Source organism: Bemisia tabaci, chromosome 2 (assembly GCF_918797505.1).
Source record: "Bemisia tabaci chromosome 2, PGI_BMITA_v3".
Classification (NCBI taxonomy): Eukaryota; Metazoa; Arthropoda; class Insecta; order Hemiptera; family Aleyrodidae; genus Bemisia; species Bemisia tabaci.
Window position 1 is genome coordinate 11,702,447 of NC_092794.1, and position 21,030 is coordinate 11,723,476.

At 39.5% G+C, this 21,030-nt stretch overlaps 2 protein-coding genes across 8 annotated transcripts in view; one reads left to right on the forward strand and one right to left on the reverse strand.

Annotated features, from left to right (window-relative positions):
* Positions 1-21,030, forward strand: part of LOC109033668 (dystrophin, isoforms A/C/F/G/H) — a 151,286-nt gene that overhangs the window by 37,675 nt on the left and 92,581 nt on the right. For all 4 annotated transcript variants that reach the window (XM_072296687.1, XM_072296689.1, XM_072296688.1 and 1 more), the window contains 5 exons: positions 215-329; positions 3,692-3,802; positions 4,913-5,089; positions 5,533-5,640; positions 6,132-6,231. In XM_072296687.1, coding sequence (XP_072152788.1) covers positions 215-329; positions 3,692-3,802; positions 4,913-5,089; positions 5,533-5,640; positions 6,132-6,231 — 611 coding nt within the window. The remainder of the gene's footprint in view (positions 1-214; positions 330-3,691; positions 3,803-4,912; positions 5,090-5,532; positions 5,641-6,131; positions 6,232-21,030) is intronic.
* Positions 9,909-20,120, reverse strand: LOC109033672 (uncharacterized). 4 transcript variants are annotated; one of them, XM_019046386.2, is made up of 5 exons: positions 19,139-20,120; positions 17,020-17,212; positions 13,514-14,103; positions 12,115-12,504; positions 9,909-11,187 (listed from the first exon to the last, which is right to left on the reverse strand). In XM_019046386.2, the coding sequence occupies exons 2-5, from the start codon at positions 17,072-17,074 to the stop codon at positions 10,861-10,863; spliced, it is 1,362 nt and encodes a 453-aa protein (XP_018901931.2). In that variant the 5' UTR covers positions 17,075-17,212; positions 19,139-20,120; the 3' UTR covers positions 9,909-10,860. The 4 variants fall into 4 exon arrangements, with proteins under 4 accessions (XP_018901931.2, XP_018901934.2, XP_018901933.2 ...); XM_019046389.2 differs by lacking the exon at positions 19,139-20,120 and adding an exon at positions 18,670-18,857; XM_019046388.2 differs by lacking the exon at positions 19,139-20,120 and adding an exon at positions 18,514-18,537.

Below are 21,030 nucleotides of genomic sequence, written 5' to 3' on the forward strand. Positions count from 1 at the left end.
TCTGTGTCCACTGAAAAGTCTTTAGATAATGAGACTTCCATTTAGATCTCTATCTAAAAAAAGATGTATTATTAGGGTGAAAATTACTTTTAAAAGATATGGGCTCCCTTTTTAACATTTTTTGGGGGTTTTCTCTTTTTGCCTTGTTCCGTTTTCTTTTTCATTTCTGTCACATTTTTATTCTCTATATTCATTTATTTTTTTTTTTCATCAGGTTGTCTGTAATGGAAAGTAGTCAACAGTGCTTAGACCATGTAAACGCTCTTCTAGACACTAATGCCAATCCATCAGATGACACCTCTCTCTCTGTACGGCTGAGCATGGTCAAGGTAAGCCATCAAAAATCATCACGGTAGTAAGTCTCTGCATGTAACGGGTTTGCTCAGTTTTTAATTCACATTTGAAGCTCTAAAATCTCTTTTTCCTGTAACTAAATTCAAGCCAAAAATTTGCCGTACTCGATCAGCTAAATGATCTAATGATGAAGATCAATTCCAGATCTTCATTCATAACTGCAGTTTATAGTCCCTTTTCATAGTGTATAACACGTGCATGATTATGAACTGCAATGTGGCTCAGAGGATTACTTTCTGAAGGGAGGTAAAACAAAGGAGATTACCTAACATTGTAAAGAGGGTGCACATCAACTGTGATCCTAATTTTTATTTTTCGGAAAACAGTGTGATTTTGTATTATTTTATGACTATTTTTACCTTTGAACCTACAAACTACCCCCCCCCCCTTCTTCCCACAGACATATAGTGAAAAATTATCAGCCTTATCACTGCAATCAAACCTAATTGTAGGTTTTTTAGGTAGTTAATAATCAACTATTTCCGTTTCTCCATCTACTGCTCCTGAAAGAGTTTGTATAATGCAAAGGTAAATGACTTTGTGGGTTATTGATAAGAGGGCCCTAACACATGAGACATTCCTTAACTCGCACGATCTGAAATGGGTCTATTTTCTCACTCTGAGATTCTGGATCTGGCAAGGAGCCAAGTGGGTTGTGTGTTTATATTTGATCTTGCATTTTGGTTTAATATTTTTACGTGACATTGTCTGTGTGCACTGAAGTAATTTGCATATCTGATCTCTTAATAGGGGTTCCCTTCTATTTTCATACAGGGTATTCAAGAAAATACTTCCCTTCCCCCCTCTCCCTCTTTGGTGTCAGAGGAACGGATGAAATAACAGGATTATAATGAAATAGGTTTCCAACCTTTTCAAAGGAGATATTTTTTAGGAGTTCTCATTTTTTGGTCACGGAAAATGTCGAAAATAAATTTTTACTATTCATAGGGTAAAGTTGAATTTGGTGCTAAAAAGCATCTGAAATGTATAAACATTGAAATTATGAATTCGGTTCCAGTGTTTGGCTGTATATTGAGTGCAATTAAAAAGACAGAAGTTTTACAAGATATTCATGAAGTTAAAAATATTTGAATCAATTTCTGTGCGCTAAGAGGGAACCAAGAAATAAATTGAATATGCCTTTAGATTTGAATTTTGAAATTAAAGCAATTACGAATACCCATCGTAGCACTCAGTGAATAGGAAAGGAGACACAAGAAATCCAGTTTCGGGAAATATCTTCCAAAATACTTTCCCCTTATTCGTGTTGAATGCATATGAAATAAGATACAATAATATTTAGCCATAAAAATTTAGGGACTTTCCGTTAAATTAATCTGGAGCTACCTGAAAAAGTTGGGAAATTTTCCTCTTTTTGTAGACACTTTGATTTTCTATTAAAATTTTTGTCATACAGAAATTATTTTCTGCTGTTTTGTCATTTTTTTTTTTTTTTTTTTTTTTTTGACTAACTCAAGAGGTTATTGTCAAATTCATCCTTGTGTCCTTTTTTGCATGCAAAATTTTGACAAGGAAATTCTTTTATCTATAAACTAATCCATCCTTGTTCATTTTACTCTCATCGCATCGTTTTCTCTCGCAAGCACTCTGTTGTCTGCATCACTGTCGGGCCCATGCCAGGAGTAGACTGAGCAGAGTAAATGATGACAGATGTGCATGTGCAAAGCTACATTACTCAAGCCACAGGCTCTGTTGCTGCTCATGAGGCATGACTTAATAAATTGGCCAAATGTGCAGCTATTTTCATCGCTTTCTTATTGAGATCCACTCCACCTTCATAACCTCTTTCTCACAATTTCGTTTAGTTTCTCTCCTTTTCGTGAAGTCCCCTTTACCTCCCAATTCTCATTTTGTTAACCTCCTTTCCTCTACCATATTTTCCTTTTTAATTTTGTGCATTATTTTCTTTTTTAGCTTTTTCCTCCTCTTCTTTTTCTCCCTTTTCATTGATGCACCTATCATTTGGACCGCGCTTTACAGAAAGGAACCAAGCCACATCAGCTATTGCCAATTTTAACTTGGCAATTTAATTTTTTACGCGAAAACGTTTGTGCGGATCCCTTTGGAAATGTTAAGGAATTTGCTTTGTACTATGGAGAAAATTCACTGAAATTTGCACGAAAATCCGCACAACTGTTTTCATGTAAAAAATTAAATTAGCCAATTAAATTCGGCAATAGCTGATGTGGCTTCGTTTCTTTTTGTCTAGCGCGGTCCATTTTATGGAGGCAGTTAAGAAGAAGATGGTGCTAATATCAGCCAGCTGCCGTTCCCCCCACCCCTTTATTAAATTTTATTTTTCTAAAATCCCTACAAGTCATGCTCCATTTGAAACTTGCAAGTTTTAAAGTAAATCTTTTGTTAAGTAGGAGGTCCCAAAGGAGGTGAAAAGTAAAGGTTTCAAAGATCAATTTACTGTAAAAACTGAAGGCTTCAACAACTGGAATTAGAGCCTCACAAATTTCGAAGTTTTCAAAAATTTAACAGACTGTTATTCTGAAATGAAGCTTGACTTTCGAATTAATGGTCAAGAATTTAATTTTTTATGTTTGCTTTAAAAATGTACCTCACAATTTCAAAAACTGTTTGAAAATTTTAAGTTTCTCCCTCTCTTGGATCCCTCCGAGAAACTTGACAGTAAAGCATTTTCTAAATTATCAGCTCCTCAACTTTTAATAAACGGCAGTCGAAATCAGAGCCTTTCTATTACTTTCTTATAATGTTTTGCACTTTTTCATTCATTTTTTTTGCTCCTCCTATTTACTCCCCCTTTTTTATGTGTCGTTTTTGTATGTTTTTAAATCCATTTTACTGCTCCTAATTGCCTCTTAATTGGACCGCATTTAACAGAAAGGAATCAAGCCACATCGGCTGTTGCCACATTTAACTGAGGTATTTCATTTTCTACAAAAGAACGTTTGTGCGAATTTTTTTGAAAATTTTAGGGGAACATGCAGAAAATTCACTGAAATTTTCAAACAAATCCGCTCCACCGTTTTCATATGATAAATTACATTGCACAGTTAAATTTGGCAATGGCTGATGTGGCTTGGTTCCTTTCTGCTTAACGCGGTCCAATTATTTTTCCTCTGACCCATAATTTTCCTATTTTTTTCTTGCCGTAATTTTAATCTGTATCGTTTTCCTACCCAAATTTACTTTCAGTCTCTCCTTCCTTTCTGCTACTCCCCTATTAAATGACTTTTATTTCTTAGTTTTTCTGCATTTTTTAACAAAAAATTGGATCATATTAAATATAATTCATAAGTACTCATCGTCGAAGTCTTGTGTTTTGATAATTTAATTTCTTTTCTAGGCTCGAGAAGAAGAAGTAGCGCTTAAAAAGGAAGAGCTAGAATTAGTCAAAGCTAAAGAAACAGGAGAACAAGCTCTTAACATCGATTCAACTTTGACTGTCTTAACTAAGGTAATGAAATATGCTTTATTTTATCCCACTAAAATTTTCACTAAAAGAAGTGCAAAGCTCGCATTGCAAAGAAGGCGCATTGTAAAAGCATTCAGATATTGTCTGCTGCTTTTGACTTAAATTTTTCTTTATGATAAACCAAAATATGAAATTAATGTTTGCTTTGCATATGAAAGCTATGAATATCTTCCTCAGAGATTTCCAGGTAAATTAGTTTAAACTACAAGTTAAATTTCCCGTTAACTTCGTAAGACAAATACTAAGAGTATTTAAAAAAAAGAAAACAAAATTATGTTATCAAAGAAAATTTGGCAATTTGAAACCGTTCATTCTTGCAGCATTTTTCTGCACATGGTTGAAATAGCAAGAAGGCATTTAAGGAGTAGGGTGGTGGTAAATCTTGAGCCTCAATTTTGAAGTGTCCTGCAGGTTTGAAGGAAAGTCCCCACTTAGGAAATGGAATATTTTAAAGACTCCTATAGTAAAGTTGTGAAAATTTGCTTTCTTGTGGGAAATGTTAAAAACTTTCCTGGATATTACGATTATCATGCAAAGATCAACTTTTTCTGTAATTTGCTTGAACATTTGAAGTAATTGGGTAGCCAATTATTGCCCTAAAATATTGAATCATTAGGTGATAATCGAGGAGCTTTCCGGAAAAAGGGCACATAGGAAAAACTTGCGTTTGAGAGAAATGCATTTGAAGTTTTGATCATTACTCTATGGCCATTGACAGTGATTTTCGTTCGAAATCGGGAGTCCAAGCTGCGATGAAAGGTATCATCAGTGGCCAGAAATTAATGATGGAAGCTTAAAATGCATTTTTCTCAAACGCTATTTTTTGCTATGTGCCCTTTTTCCGGAAAGCTCCTCAATTGTGAAATGATCAGTCTAGTAAGATGTAGGAAGTTTTAAAAATAGTTTATAATTCATCATTGTGCCTTGAGAGGTTCATTTTTTTAAAAGGCTTATTTTTGTGAAATTATATCCTTTCATTTTAATGTTCCGTCTCCTCCTTGCTATTTGCTATTGATGTATCCTGGATCTTGTTCCGTTTGTATTTTTGCCATTGCTCTGATTTCGGGCTGTAACAATATATTTTATTTCTAGGCTGGTGCTAAATTAGCAGAACACAGAGAGTACATTCTTTGCAAATTGTCGTCATTGAAGAAGCTAATTTCAAGAATTGACAATGTATCATCATGGGTTGCCAGCATAAAAGCTCGCGTCTCTCTCAGTCATAGTTTACATGACGCAGAAAAGAAGAAAATGCAAGAGAGCATATCTGTAAGTTGAAAGAAGATTTTTTTATCTTCCCTATCATAAGCAAATACTTAATTCTTCGTATTTTTCTCTTATGAGCTTCTACATGGAAGTACATATTCACACTGATAGTAATGTCCTTCTTTTCACTGGTGTCACAAGAAATCTTTTCAACTTTGGGGTTTCTCTGGATGTCAGTCACTTTCAGGTGAATTTCAAGTGCACTGTTTGTACATTAATTTACCTCTCGGACTTTAAGGAAAAACATTTTCTGCGATGAGAGTCCTCAAAAATTTGTCAAGAGGTTGATTAAAAGCTTTGAATTTTGTTTTGTACAAACATGAAATCTATTATTGAAAGGCATTAAAACAGTTAGCATAGAGTCTAAATGTTTTTACCAAAATTTCTCTTAAAGATGGAACGTATCTCAAACATTTTATTGTTGAATATTTATTTAAATTTTTCAGGCCTGTGTCAAAGACTGTGAAACGGAAGTCAAAGAAGTTTTAGAAAACGTCATTAACTTAGAAAAAGAATGTCAAGGTGCTAAACAACCGATCTCATCTCAGTTAAAGGTAATTGCTCATTTTTTTCAGCTTTTCTAATATCAGTGGCTTATTAGCAAAAAATTGACCTAACTGCTTGAAAAATGAAAAGAAAGATGTTGGTACCAAAAAAAAAAAAATAAAAACAAGGTTGAGCTCATTTTAGTTCTCCAGCGGTTACGTTGTTTCTTTCCAAACCTCTATCTTTCGGAACCTCATTTTTGGTAGATCTTCTGTGTTGAATGATATCTAGTATGAACCTATTTTGATAGATATTCATGTTTCTTACCTTATGGTACGTAATTGATCAAAACGCTCGGATATGTACATTGTGTGGGCATATGACTCCTCATTAGGTCTTATTTCTTGCGGAGAAAGTTGTTTCTGTATTGCATGATTTATTCGTCTCCAGTAAGACGAAATCCTTCTCTAAAAAAACCCAACATTTAGGCAGCTTCATTACTATCACTATATCCTCATATGGCCTGAAATATCTCAATTGATCAACTTTTTTTCCCCAGGAAAAAGTCAAGAAACTACGTGAAGACTGGATGTTTGTCAAGAGTGGTGGAGATCCAAAATTCTCATCGCCTGAGCCAATTTACTCTTCTACCAGCAAAGGTAAGATTTCATTTTTAGTTTTTTGGATTGGTGGATGGGTATATTCGTCCTTATAGTCTGCAATTGGAGCTGCTGTAAATGGAGGAGATCAGTCATCATTTTATGGTTTTGTTTAAAAATTGAAAGAGTCCTAAGGCTCATAAAAAGTAAAAACCAATAGCACCAAGTCGGAAAATTGGGTCAATTTTTATTTGACTTTTTCTACAAAGCTGATTTTGAACAACTTTAGTTCAAGATTAGCAATAGCTTATTTTTCTAAAAAAATCTCACTTATCTCTTCCGTTCAATGAAACCCTCAAATGAACCAATTATTTTCCAGATGACTCCAGGGCCAAAACTAAATAAAATTGAGTTTAAATGGATTATTATTGCCTAGATCAAGATGCATCTTACAGAGGAATGATGTTTAACAATTAAAAAACTCTATGGTCCTCTAAAAGTTGCTGAATTCTTGGTTTTTACCGGCTGATAACTGTTGATTAATGCAGTTTTTCTCAAAATTGTGCCTTCGACGCTTATGTAATTTATTAAATAATCGGTTCAATTGCCAATGTAGCTTCCTGAATAACATTTGTAAATACTGCATGGTAGTAGCGTAAGAAGTTTTCTAATTTTATAGGAATTGCCCTCGGACAGTCAAAAATTCCACCATACAAACGGCCTTGAAACAGTATTAAACCCCCCCCCCCCTCCCCCATTTTTGCATCATTACTTACTTTACAGGAAAAGTCGTAGAGTTATAGAGGCACTCGAAAGTTCTTGCATAGTGATACTCGGACTCCAATGTTGGAAAATTTCAAGTTTACTTTCGCGTCTTTTCATCTTCATAGCAGGAATACCAAATACGGCACATAATTTTGATGTAGGGGATTTAGTTTTCTCTCTTTTCTCTATTTGAGGCGTGTTTGTAGGTTTTTCCCCCACATCAAATTTTTGTCACCATCTGTATTTCGACATTTCTTCACGATAGGATACTCACAAAAATTGAACTGCATTCCTTTTTCATCTTCATCTTAGAAAATTATTCTTGCTCATGTGTGAAGTAAGCAGGCTTTTAGACTTCCCCTATTCTACTATTTGTCGACTCATTCTGGCACAAAGAGTGTCCTGTGTGCACAACAAAGTGTGGCAGGGATTTTAGAAGTACAATTTTATGTAACCCAAGTTCTCATTGTAAATTGTGAGTTTTGTCTCTTGTATGTACTCAAAAATCTGGGAATGTCCTTGAAAGTTTTTGTATTTCTCGTTGAAGGCCCATGAAATACTTGCTAAGTTCCCCTGAAAGTTTTTAAAGTTGTCTTTGACTGCTTCTTTTTTTCTGATCCCAAGGAAAAGAGTTAGAATATTCAAATTATCTGAACCACATTTTTTAGATGTATAGGAAACATTGGGACTTATCACTTCATCAGGGAACAAAAAATCGCTGAGAAAATCAGAGAATACATAAGGAAAAATAGAACATTTTTCTCCTCTAATTCCGAGACTATTCTGTTTTTTAAAGTTCGCAGTAATTGTTGATTGTACACTCAAAAATGAGGGGAAAAAATGAAAATAAAACTAATCAGCATTTTGTCTTGCACTCCGAATGATTATTTTAAAAGAAATTGAGTTAAATTGGGAAAAAACACCGGCATTTTTATCAGAGAATTTGCTCCCGGCAATCAGCTAATGCTGGTCAGCAAAATTGAATAATGTTAGAATAATGTAAGTAGAAGCCACTCTAAATGCAATTCTTCACTACTCAGATGATTTACACAGTTTGCTCTAGATCTTCTGAAGATTGATGCTTCAGGATTAAATTATTTCACATGAACATTGCCTCGTATCTTATCAAAGCGAGATTATTTTGAAACTCTCCTCCTAGCACTCAAAGCTGGGATTTACTTGGAGAAAAATAGTGGGATGTTTAATTAAAAAGACAATAAAAACAATAAAAATCCATGTCAGTTTTATTGGCCAAGTTAACCTTGGTTTTGTCAACTTCTCTTGTTATCCTACTTCATGAGCAGAGCCTCTTTTTCTTATTTGTCTCAATTGGTTTCAATACAAACTTAACCCTAGTAGAGCTGAAATAAATACACTAATTACAGCGAACGTCACGAAGTTCTTTTTTGAATGAACATAGAGCAGTTACTTAAACAAATATTGTGTCTTACTTATGAGTATTTTTCCCCCTGTATTTCTTCTCGCCAAGCAGAGTGGAGTTTGAGCATAGATATCTTTTTTTAATCAGTACCCTCTTTCCCCCTCTCGTCTTGCACTTTTCAAACTTTTAAAAATTTGCCAAAATTTTCCCATTATTTTTTTCGTAAGGTGTAAGTCATTGATACTCGGACATCTTAAAATCAAATTATTGGTATCACCATACATTTTACCTTTTTGGAAGGTGGCTGATTAATATTTTTGCATGGAAGTTCATCGTGTCGCACTTTTAAGAGGATTCTCTGAAAAATTCGTACGAATAGGTCTAGTTAAACCTTCAATAATAAATCTAGACGGGATGGAAATCTCGACGCAACTCAATCGTAGGCGTGTTCGTAGTTCCACCGTCGAAGCTGAAATTCTTTTACTCCGTGCCCGATCTAACGTTATGACGGACGGATTGGTTTTGTAAGAAAGATCAGTCGTTTTTCCTCCTGGTGCCCATGTTGTAATTTCCACGATTCTTGGAAACCAGTTACACATCGCGATGCGACTTATACTGTGCGACGGGGATCGCAAATCGACGAGGTAGACTCAGCGTTGCATCCAGTGATGAGGCGTGAATGATCTATTATCGATATTTCCCCATTTGAGCTGTGGTGAAGAATCGATTATAAGGTGCCGCCGAACACCTGTTATCGATCTTTTCCATAGGTTTAAATGGTAGATCAATCGATTGTCGCAAAGCACGACGCCACTGGATGCATCGACGACAGATCGGGTCTATTTACCTCTCAGTCTATCAATCAGTTGGTTCACCGCTAGCTTACTTCGTCCTGTTACATAGCTATGATTAATAGGAAATAATGCGTGTCAAGTGGCGTGGCGTGATTGCGATGTATCGATTGTTATGCCATTTAAACCTATGGTAAGAATCGATTATCAAGGGTTCGCTGCGAACACCTGTGTATCGATCCTTTTCCATAGGTTTAAATGGCGTCAATCGATATATCGCAAAGCACGCCACGCCACTGCGGTCGTTATCACTCAGTGCTTCCATAAAACATTTTCCCTCACATTGCTGAATAGTTCATCGCAATTGTGATGTAAAGATAAAAACGTCTCTGAGCTGGACGTATTTATGCTAAAAGGAACTAGAGACGCGTTTGAAAGTTGGGGGGGGGGGGGGGTGCTCGTTTGAGCTGCGTAAGAGACAATGTAAAAGTGGGAGTGATTCCTTTCGGCAAAATGGAAAAGTGGGATTTGACATTCAATTAAAAGGAACTAAGCGCCAAAATATGCTAACTCGTGAGCCATGAACATGTGACAAGAGCTTTCTGGACAGGGCTCATGAGTTGAAGCGGACAACTGTCGAGCTCGACGTTGTCGCCGAGCCCGGTCGTCACCGCTGACGTCACTGGCGGAAAGCCCGAGTGTTCTCCAAGGCTTTTCCCCGGGAAACGGGAAAAGTCAGAGCATTATCGAAGAATGAAAAATAGACAAATTCTAGACACCATCTCTCTCGCCCTTTTCTCCGGAAATCTCTTAATGGCTAAAACCGTGGAAGGATATCGCTGTTTGGGGCCGGACGGATTCGACCTCACCATAGAATAATAAGACTAGTACATCCATAGAAGGGACACTCTCCGTATTTTGCGCATTTTGTGTCCAGATTAGGTCAGGTACTCTAGCCCTATGGCGTTTTTGGACTTGCCAGCTCTCTGCACGGTTGCAAAATCTGTCCATCCATATGTGAACAAGACTTGCCAGCTCTAGAGTCCCTTTATAGAGAGAGTTAAGACAACGCGGCTCGTGGATTTCACAAACGCAAATAGAGATTACACAAATTGAACGTTTTTCGTAATCTTTGATCAACTCATTTCCAAATTCCTAACTCCGTTCCTTCTCTCATTCCGTTTGTTCCTTGCCATGCCCCCAATTCCCCGGCCCATTCCAGTTTATAATCTTTGCAATCGGTGAAAATGTAATCTTCATTCCCGTTTGTGACACTGTGGAGGCCTAATATACGGGAACCAATCAGAAATGGATTCGTATTGTCTTTACTCTCAGTATAAAGGGACTCTAGCCAGCTCCAGGTAGAGCCCTTTATACTGAGAGTCAAGACAATGTGAATCCATTTCTGATTGGTTCCTGTATTTAGGCCTCCACAGTGTCACAAACGGGAATAAAGATTACATTTTCACCGATTGCAAAGATTATTATCTGGAATGGACCAAGGAATTACGGGTTCGACAAGGAACAAACGGAATGAGAGAAGGAACGGAGTTAGGAATTTGGAAATGAGTTGATCAAAGATTACGAAAAACGTTCAATTTGTGTAATCTTTATTCCCGTTTGTGACTCCATGAGGGGGTGTGTTGTCTTGACCCTCAGTATAGAGGGACTCTAGCTCCAGGTCGTGGTTCTTCCTCTTCGCCAAAGATTCCAGGAAAGCGTCTCTTTTAATGGCCTTATTATTCTACGTGCTCAGCGATCGAGGAGGTCCTGGATCTCGGCGAGGGTCTTGCCCTTGGTCTCGAAGACGCAGAAGAGGGTGAAGACGGCGCTGGCGAGGTTGCAGAGGGCGAAGGCGGCGTAGACGAGCCAGAGGTCGACGGCCAGGTAGAGCTTGTTGCTGGCGAAGGAGGCCACGGCCAGGGCCATGGTCATGATGGCCGAGGCGTGGCCCTTCACGCTCGTCGGGAACAGCTCGCTCTGGAACGTGTGCGGGATCTGCCCGACGCCGAACGGGTAGAACACCCCGAAGAGGACGATGCACGCGTGCGGCACCCACACGAAACCCGCCGCGTCCTCCTGAAACAGAAGATCCCAGTTAGCATCGTGTTAACCGTTTGTGTCAGCAAGGTGTTTTCTAGCTATCAGAGAAGAAGGAAAATTGATGTCATCTATGACAATTCCAGGGTTGCCGGCTGTCTGGAAATCAGGAAAGGCAGGGAATACGTGACGACCGGAAAGTCAGGGAATTTCTGACCCATCTACTAATTACTAAAACATATCACTGATCTTCCAACTGTTTACCATCTCTGGTCACTTCCAGGGCTTGTCATTTATTAACCAGCCACTGAGTGCCTTTTTCTATAATTCGATCTCGAAAGAAGGAAGTGTTTTTATGTTGTATTAGTCGCTTTTACGGCGTACTAGGACGCTCCGTGACACCTTACAGTACCTACCTGGAATCTGTCAGTTTTGAGATTCCCCGGAAGCTAGAGCATCCCTTTATCTTTATTTGGATGGCATTCATCCACCTTTTAGCTGCACCCCCTCTACGACAACTACTACAGTGGCGAAGCGTGCATGATCGATTGTCGTTTTTGCTCCATTTGAAGCCATGGTAAAGAATCGATTATTAAGGTGTTCGTTGCGAACACCCTGTTTATCGATCCTTTTCCATAGGTTTAAATGGCAGATCAATCGATGTATCGCAAAGCATGCCACGCCACTGGATGCCTACGTGCAGGAACTCAATCCAAAACATATTCGTCGTCCCTCTGACGTGAGGGCGTATTTCAATTTCTACGTGAGCCCTGGTCTCTTTATAACTCCACGCCTTTCAGGGCTCACGTGGAAATAGAGGTACGTCCTTACGTCAGAGAAGCGACGAATTGTCTCTTCACCACCTATGATCTCCTAGACACGTTCATTCCTGATACGCATCTCCTTGAGGTTCCAGTCGAACTTGCCGAAAAACTTTGTTCTTCCCTAATAAACTAAAAGCGTTACCTGAGCCTTCTGGTGATAGTAGTAGAAGACGGAGGAGGCGGCGGTGACTCCGGCGAGTCCGAGGCAGGAGACGAGCTGGAGCGGCTTGCGGCCGCAGGAGTCGACGAGAGCGACGCCGAGGAGGCCGGAGCCGACGCAGAGCCAGGAGAAGAGCATGACGGTGAGCTTGCCGTCCCAGAACCCGGCGGCGTCGCGAGGGAGCGAGGAGGAGGCGTAGGCCATGATGCTGGCCACGCCGCCGGCCCGCTCCAGGATCCCGGTGACGAGGACGATGGCCAGGGCCCGCCGGTTCCCCCGCTCCGAGACCAACGTCCACGCGCTCTTCTTCGCGCTCTGCTCCTCGGCCACCTTCAGCCGGATCAGCTCCAGCTCCGAGGTCCGGGCCGCCACCTGGGAACAACGAAACAAAGCTCCATCAACAAGTTCTAATAGGAAATTTATCAGACTCGAACTATACCCAACATGAGTATTGTCATGAATATATGATAAATATGAATATCATACACTGGAAAAAAAAAAAAAAAAAAAAAAAAAAAACACACACATTGGATCTAGAGTCTAGACTCTTGAAAACATTGACAAGAAAAGGACTCTTGATTCAATCAGATTTAAGCTTAAATCAAAAGGAAGTCGCTCAAATTAAGAGGCTTGGTTCTTGATTAAGCTTAAATCTGATGAATCAAGAGTATTTTTTCTGTCAAGTTTTCAAGAGTCTAGACTCTAGAACCAATGTGTTTTTTCCAGTGTATGAATGTCAACAATTCCGTAAATGGTCCTGATTTTTTAAGGGCGGTCCGGAAGTACTGAGAAAGTGCGGAAATTCCGCAAGAAGGTCCGGAATTTTTGTCTTATTAGTCGCAATTTGAGCGAGAAATTCAAATTTTTGAAATTTTCCGGATTTCGTCAACTGGAGGTACTGAGAAAGTACTGAATTTTTCTGTTGAGGAGGTGCTGAAATTCTTGGGAATGTACTGAAAAATCACTGTAAAAGTGCTGATTTTTGGCTAGCCTGTTGTAGTAGACACCCTGATGAGAAAAAGGCCCTAATGGGTAGATTGATAGGGCACATACTGGAAGACGTACGTGTTCTCATCAAAATGCCACACAGAACACACCGGGCAGGCAAAATCTCTGACGGTGTGGATGTCCCAGTAATTCTATAACGAATGATCCGATTTCAAGAATCGCACAGTCTCTCCTAAACTAATTGCTTAATTGTTTACAATTGGACGTATTTCGACCGCCGTCCAAATACGTCCAAATATTTTAACGAACTCGACTTGCACAGCCACATAACGTGTTTTCACAACGGTAGACTTTCATGAGTTCTCTGTGATAGTCGAAAGGCTGGAATATCGAAAATGACACGAGTTAAATCCGAAGAAAATAATGATCTGACCTTGGTGCGATCGCGGACGGCAGCGAGGGCCTTCTCGGCGGCGGCGGAGTCGCCGCGCATGCATCGGTAGTAAGGGGACTCGACGACGAAGAAGGTCAAGACGAGCCCGAGGACGGGGAAGAGGAGGATGAGCCAGTTGACGGTGGCGAAGCTGAGCCACGGGCCGACGGTGACGCTGACGACGAGGCCGCCGGTGAGCATGACGATGAAGACGCCGGAGAGGGCGCCGCGGATCCGGGGGCCGGCGATCTCGGCGACGTAGAGGGCGGCCGCGGTGAAGCCGGCGCCCTTCCCGACGCCGGCCAGGAGCCGCGCCAGGAAGAAGTGGAGGGGCGTCGAGGCGACGAGGGCCAGGACGGAGGCGGCCGCGAAGAAGAGCATGGCCAGCCGGAGCGTGGGGAGCCGCCCGTAGCGGTCCATCAGGTACCCGGTGGGCAGCGGGCTGAGGAAGTTGCCGATGTCCAGGCCGACCACCGCCCAGGTGATGTCCGACCCGCTCATCGGTACTGGGATCTCCCCCGAGTGCACCTTCGGCAGCACCACCGAGATCCAGCCCAGCCAGACGCCCGAGAGGAACAGGGTCAGGAACGCTGGAAATAGAGCGGATTCAATGTCGAGTGTTTATTTTAGAAATCTACTCTGAAAAAAAAGTAGCTTGGATCAAGCATGATAATTCTTGAATTTGCCGCCGAGAATTTTCTTTATCTTGCTTTAAGCTGACTTTTTCTTGATTCAAGAAAAATAATGCTTGAGTTAAGCAAAAAAGTAGCTTATATTAACCAGCAAAATTCTTGATTTAAGAAGAAATACTTATTGGCGGCAGATTTAAGATTCTTTTTTTCCAGTGTAGTCCTGCCGAAGTAATGAGCCAGTTGCGCTGGGAACAGAATTGTGTTTTGATGCTTGATTCTTGTAGACTAGCTAAACATAAGATGATCTGTCCAAACAGCAACTTTTCTACGTTGAATATTAACCGAGATATCTTCCTTTATAAAGTCGGGTTTTTGACGTCATCCACCGCGGTAGTGCGTGCATAACATGGTACGTACAACCGCGGTGGCTGACGTCATAAATCGAGTTTTTCTAGGCGCGATATCTCGGTAAATATTCTACGTAGAAAGTTGCTGTTTCGACGGATCTTATTATTTGTAGTTGATCTGCAAGAATAAAACATCAACCCATGATTCTGTGACCAACGCAAATGACCCATTCTTCTATCATACTTTTCCTTGGCTCACTGGAAGCCCGACCCCGACATGCATGTGACGCAGCGTGTCCAGTGCCCACCCTCCTTCATTTTTAGAGAAGGCAAAAACACCTCCTACGCGTCGGAAGAGTTGCCTAACCATTCGAAATGAAGGCGAACTACACTATGTTACTCACTTGGACGTTGGGATCATGTCCCGTGACTCGGAGCATTTTCCGCCTACATTCTCGAAAACACACAAAATCATCTCTCACGCGTCATAATAGTTGCCCTATTGTTTCAAATGAAAGCGGACATAGCGCTACTTTTTATTTTGAAGCACACGTCTCGCCCCTCGCCCGATCCTTGTGTTTTCGCCCATATTTGCAAATACTAGCAGGATCAGCTCTCATTCGTCGAAATGATTGCTTATACCTTCAAAGATGAAGACAAAACATGCTCCATCATTCACTTGAAACTACGTGCCGTGACATTGAGTGTTTTCCTCCTTCAATTTTAAGAGTAGGCAAAATGAACTCCCACGCGTCGAAATAGTAGTATAGGTGTTCAAAGAGCTTGATGCAAAAACGGCTTTTTTCGCCCCCCCTCTGGAAGTTCTTCAGACTTTGTCTATTGATTACTCATACTTGAGCGCTTCTTTTCCCAAATTTTCAGACTCCCAAAAAATTTTGGGGGGGAGCTAGGGGGGGTGGAAGTCAAAACCTGTGAACCTCGATATCTCTTGAACAAAGAAAGATATCGAGGTCCGGTTTGGACGAAAAATCGTCTAAAATTGCATACTTTAAGATTCTAAAGGTCGAAATCCCGATATCACATTTTTAAGTCAACATATGTGCTTTTTTCCAGTTTTTAGGTCTAGAAAATTTCTTTTAAACGAAAAATTTACAAAGATCTCAATTTTTTATTTGAACCAAAACCAGTTTTTTAAATTGTTCGTCTTTTTCCGCATCCAACGAGTGGTCCATTAAGCTGGGGAACCAAACGGTTCCGGAGTTATGATCGATTGAAGTTTCCGCTCAACGCGCGCCGACCGATTTTCGCGCGCAAAAAAGTCGGATTTGACTGTTATTAGATCAGATTGAATGTTCAAACTGAGCAAAATGCTTTATTAGGGACTCTTGAGGGTCGATGAGTTCAGAAATTACCGATACTTCCAAAAAATTCACGTTTTTAAAATTGCAGCTTCGGACAGGACCACTGAGCGACCGGTCGGCGCTCAGTGGGCCTCTAAAATAGCGCTGCGGAGCTGTAATTTTAAAAACGTAAATTATTTGGAAGTATCTGTAATTTCTGAACTCAGCGACCCTCAAGAGTCCCTAATAAAGCATTTTGCTCAGTTTGAACATTCAATCTGATCTAATAACAGTCAAATCCGACTTTTTTGCGCGCGAAAATCGGTCGGCGCGCGTTGAGCGGAAACTTCAATCGATCATAACTCCGGAACCGTTTGGTTCCCCAGCTTAATGGACCACTCGTTGGATGCGGAAAAAGACGAACAATTTAAAAAACTGGTTTTGGTTCAAATAAAAAATTGAGATCTTTGTAAATTTTTCGTTTAAAAGAAATTTTCTAGACCTAAAAACTGGAAAAAAGCACATATGTTGACTTAAAAATGTGATATCGGGATTTCGACCTTTAGAATCTTAAAGTATGCAATTTTAGACGATTTTTCGTCCAAACCGGACCTCGATATCTTTCTTTGTTCAAGAGATATCGAGGTTCACAGGTTTTGACTTCCACCCCCCCTAGCTCCCCCCCAAAATTTTTTGGGAGTCTGAAAATTTGGGAAAAGAAGCGCTCAAGTATGAAGAATCAATAAACAAAGTCTGAAGAACTTCCAGAGGGGGGGCGAAAAAAGCCGTTTTTGCATCAAGCTCTTTTAAGCAAACCTCACTTTCTTCCTCACTTGCAGTCTGAAATTAATCGTGTTTGTACTAGATAGATGGGCCAAAGTGCTTCCGAAGCGATGATACGATCTCATCCCTACACGTCTACTTTTAAGTAGTCATCAAGGGGCTGACTGCGACAATGTTGGAATATCTATGTATGCAAATGCATCAATGTACGTAAAATTATCAATACCATAGGATAATTCTCGGCGTGTCCTGTTCTCTTTTGATCTGAATAAGGATAAAACACCGCAAAAATCAAGATAGGTTCTTTATAAAAGTCGGCGAACGATTGTCGTATCACTTAAAATATATCCCATATCATTTTTTGTAAATGAGTCGAAAGGCTTCTATCTCTTAGAGATCTCGAATAGCAAGTAAATCATGTTGTATCGTGAAGTGTTTATTACCCGTGATCGAGGACAGAAGTTGGTTGAAGATGTGTTTTCTAATGATGCTCGCCATCCTGCAAGGCAACAAACGATGCGCTTGGTTGGTTTCACAATTGATAATCGTTTACGTTGAAGCGTCTCAAGGAAGGATCGAAATATCTCATAACTGTTTCAATTCCAGCGTTTCATCTCTCAAAACTTCAAACGCAATCTGAAAATTACGGAAAAAAAATAATTAAAAACAAAAATAAAATATGCCTAATTATAATAATTCGGAGGAAAGAAACTGATAACACATGTTTATTTATAATTGCGTGATTTTAACCGGAGTGTGCCTAATTTCATTTTTCAATGGCTGAGTCCCCATTGAGTTTTATTTTTCTACTACTAAATTGAGAGGCTCGGAGGACAAGGCGCATAAGTGCAATTTTTGCTATTTCGACAAATACGTGCTTGAAGTTTTGAAATTACATGGATCCTTATGGTGGAAAGAAAGTTTAAGTTTACTCTTTGATGCTTAAAAATTGGAATTTGGGAGCGAATTTTTCACAGAATATGCATTAAGACTAGTTTTACTTTAAATCATCAATATTTCAATTTTTCAAAAACCTCTCTTATGCGCCTTGTCTTCCAAGTCCCTCAATAACGGTACATAATACTTTTAAACCCCCTTTAAATATCCCCCAGATCATAAAGAATATTATTTTTGACAAGCACTCAAGGGTGTTCGGTTGTAACTAACCTTCATTATTAAGAGTCCAAAGTTTTGTCTATCTTCGATTTTTCAATCTTTGTCGACATCGCGGCCGTTGCAAATTCGGCAGTTAAAGATAAAGGGATTGTAAACGGGTTATCGGAAACTAGCTTATCAAAGCTGCTGAAGAGGTGATTTAGGCAGAGAAAGAAAATTTGAGGAAGTAATAGGATGAGAAAAACAATCGGAGTATCAGAGACACTCCAGAGAAAACAATTTGAAAGCTCTCGAGATAAAAATGTTAGACACAGAAAAAGGAAAGACGAAAAACGCGGAAGAAAATTAAGAATTTACACGTGTCTAAAATTTGATGAATTGCATTTATAAATAGAACCTACTACGTGCACTGAGCCCGAGGATATCCCAAATTTTTAAATCGGACAATTAATAAGAGAGTTCTTAGCAGAATGATCTTGTGTGCTTAAATACACGTGTTAAAATGGAAAATGCCGCTCTAAAAAGTGCCAAGACGGTACTTTTTTTCACTTCTAAAACTATTTCTCTCCAGTTTTTCATTTTAGAAATTACTTTTAAGTAATGCAGTGAACTCAACTTATCAATCATTTTCACATGCTGTTAAAAATCTCTTAACACACCGGTGTGTTAATTTCGATTATTTGTATAAAGGAACAAAAACTTACCTTTCCCGTCACCCGCGAATGGATAATGGTGTGTTACGAGCAACATACTCTAGTGATAGGTATTTCGTAAGAATTCAAAACCACACAAGTAATTATCCTTTAAATTTAAAAATTTACCTGCCGATTTAACCGCTAAAGAGACTTCGTTCGCTTTAGACAGTTTTTTTTTTCAGTTTGAGCCATCAAAAGCGCGTTCGATACACGGAGAGAGATAATAATGAAAATAAATGATAAAATAATGTAAAAAGAAATCAAAGTATCACAATTACGTACATTAAAGCGAGATTACACGGTCAATTAAGAAAGATAACACGATGCATCGCTTTCTACGCTTTCTCGTCAAAAATCCCCCTAGATAACGGTGCACTGCGTTCAGCAAAAAATGTGTGGAGCAACCGATGAACTAGCCATCACACTTACATCTAACCCTAATCAATTTACTGTTAAATAATGAGGAAACGTAGAATTCATTTGCTGTTTTCAAGTCAAACAATCGTGATCGGTATTTTGCGTTTAACATAAAAGCGCAGTTCAATGGTTGAAACCTGAAGATTAGAGAAATAATTGGACGCATTTCTTCCAAACGGAACTATATGCATTATGACGTGAGCCTTGTTACGCATATATTCTTATGGGTGTCAGGGCTCATGTCTTGATGCACATAGCTCCGTTTGATAGAAATACGTCCAATTAGAAAAAGACATGATCATGCAGAAAATTACAAACACTATAGATAAAATACCTCGTAGCTTTTTTGACTGAGGAGTGCGGAGATGTTGTAAGAAGTGGTTCTTCTTTTTTCTTCTCACTTCCTTTTTTTATGTTCTTTCAAAAATTGCATGGGGCTAGGCCGAATTTGGAGTGAGAGGCGCTTAAAATGACTTGCCGATCGCCTGCAGCCTTGTTTCTTCTGTTCATAGCATGTATTCTCATAAACATCAACGAAAAATTCATGCCATCATTGAAGATTCCAACAGAGAAAGCTTTCACATTTTCCTTGTCTTGGAATTCCCAGATTTCATAAAATCCAAAATTTTGCAACCCGTAGAAAGTTCTACCATTTCTTTTCCGTCCACGAGGCAAGGGGCCTTATTATACAAAGATTCAAAATTTTGTTTTTGATTTACTAAAGGAGAGCTTTTTGAAAATTGTGTGACAGAAAACGCCTAAAAATTCCAGTATAAACCAAGACTATTATGGTTTGAAGTTTGCAATTCTAAGTACGTAGTCATATAATTTAATTTTGAACCGGTTTGCTCCGAGCACGAAATCGCCGAATTGTCTACAACTTATCGCCCTCTATCCGCACATAAGAAAACGAAACCGAAAAAAGTAGAGCGAATTTTCCGCGGCGATCTCAAAATCCGATTTTATAACGCGCCCAATTCCACGAAAATCGCTCAATTGAAATTTTCACCCTGTAAACCATAGTGTTCCTTGCCTTATGGGTAGACAGTCGCTTTTATTCTAATCGCGTATCTAAAAACTTGTGAGCGGAAACCGGTTCTATATGATCGTGCTGATACACCACTATAATACCGGAAAATATTTTTATATTTGCGGATCTATGCACCCCACGTTAATGGCACTGGTTTAAGCTCTGCAGCATCTTTGCGGAAGGGAAGTCAAGATTTCGGGACGCTCAGGGAGTCAATATCCGCAAGTATTTAACGTAACACTCGGACGGAGAAAACCTGTCGAGAAGACGCGATCGACTAATTGGGACCGAGGTTTAAGCGTTTACTTGCAACCGCACCAGCATCCGGAGTTTCCAGATCGCGGGAAAATCGAAATAATCGCCTCTCGACTCGCGCAACGGGCTTCTCGCTGGATCAGCCGCTGTTTGATCGCTCATTGTACGGCCGTGCTTAAACTCGCTGTCTTTCATGAGAAGGAACGAACGTTGATTTGAGGGGCTTGGAGGACAAGACGCATAAGTGCAGTTTTCGAAAATATTGAGATATCAGTTATTTCAACCAAATCTAGGTTTGAAATAAATTCTGTGGAAAATTCACCCATGAAATCCAATTTTTAAGCATCAAAAATATAAGTTTGAACCTTCTTTCTGCCGTAAGAATTCATATAATTTTAGAAACTTTAAACACGTTTTTCTGGAAATAGCAAAAACTGCAATTATGCGCCTTATCCTCTAAGCGATTCATTTTAAGTATGCAAAATTCATCCGGTCAAAATTCTGCGTAATTTTTATGTTGATGAGATCATAGGGACGTATTTCTGCCAAACGGAACTATGTGCACCATGACGTGAGCCCTGTTATGCATGTATTTTTATGGGTCTTAGAGCTCATGTCTCAATGCACATAGTTCCGTTTGGCAGAATGACGTCCATAGGAAAATTTGACCGCGAGTCCCGATTCTCAGGGTCATAACCTGTGTGACCCGCCCTTTTTTTAAGGTTCGCATAAAGGCGTAGAATAGGGTGATTCGGATTTTTGAGTGTCTTGTCGGTCAAAATTTGGTGTGATTTTTTATTTTGAAGATCATTTTAAAATTTGGTCGGGTTGCTTCAAAATATCAACAGGAATGACTAAAATGCTTTTACATTTTAACACAAATTATCGTTGAGAACTACTTTGAGGACGAAGATGGATTCAAATTGGCAGCGGGTTATCCG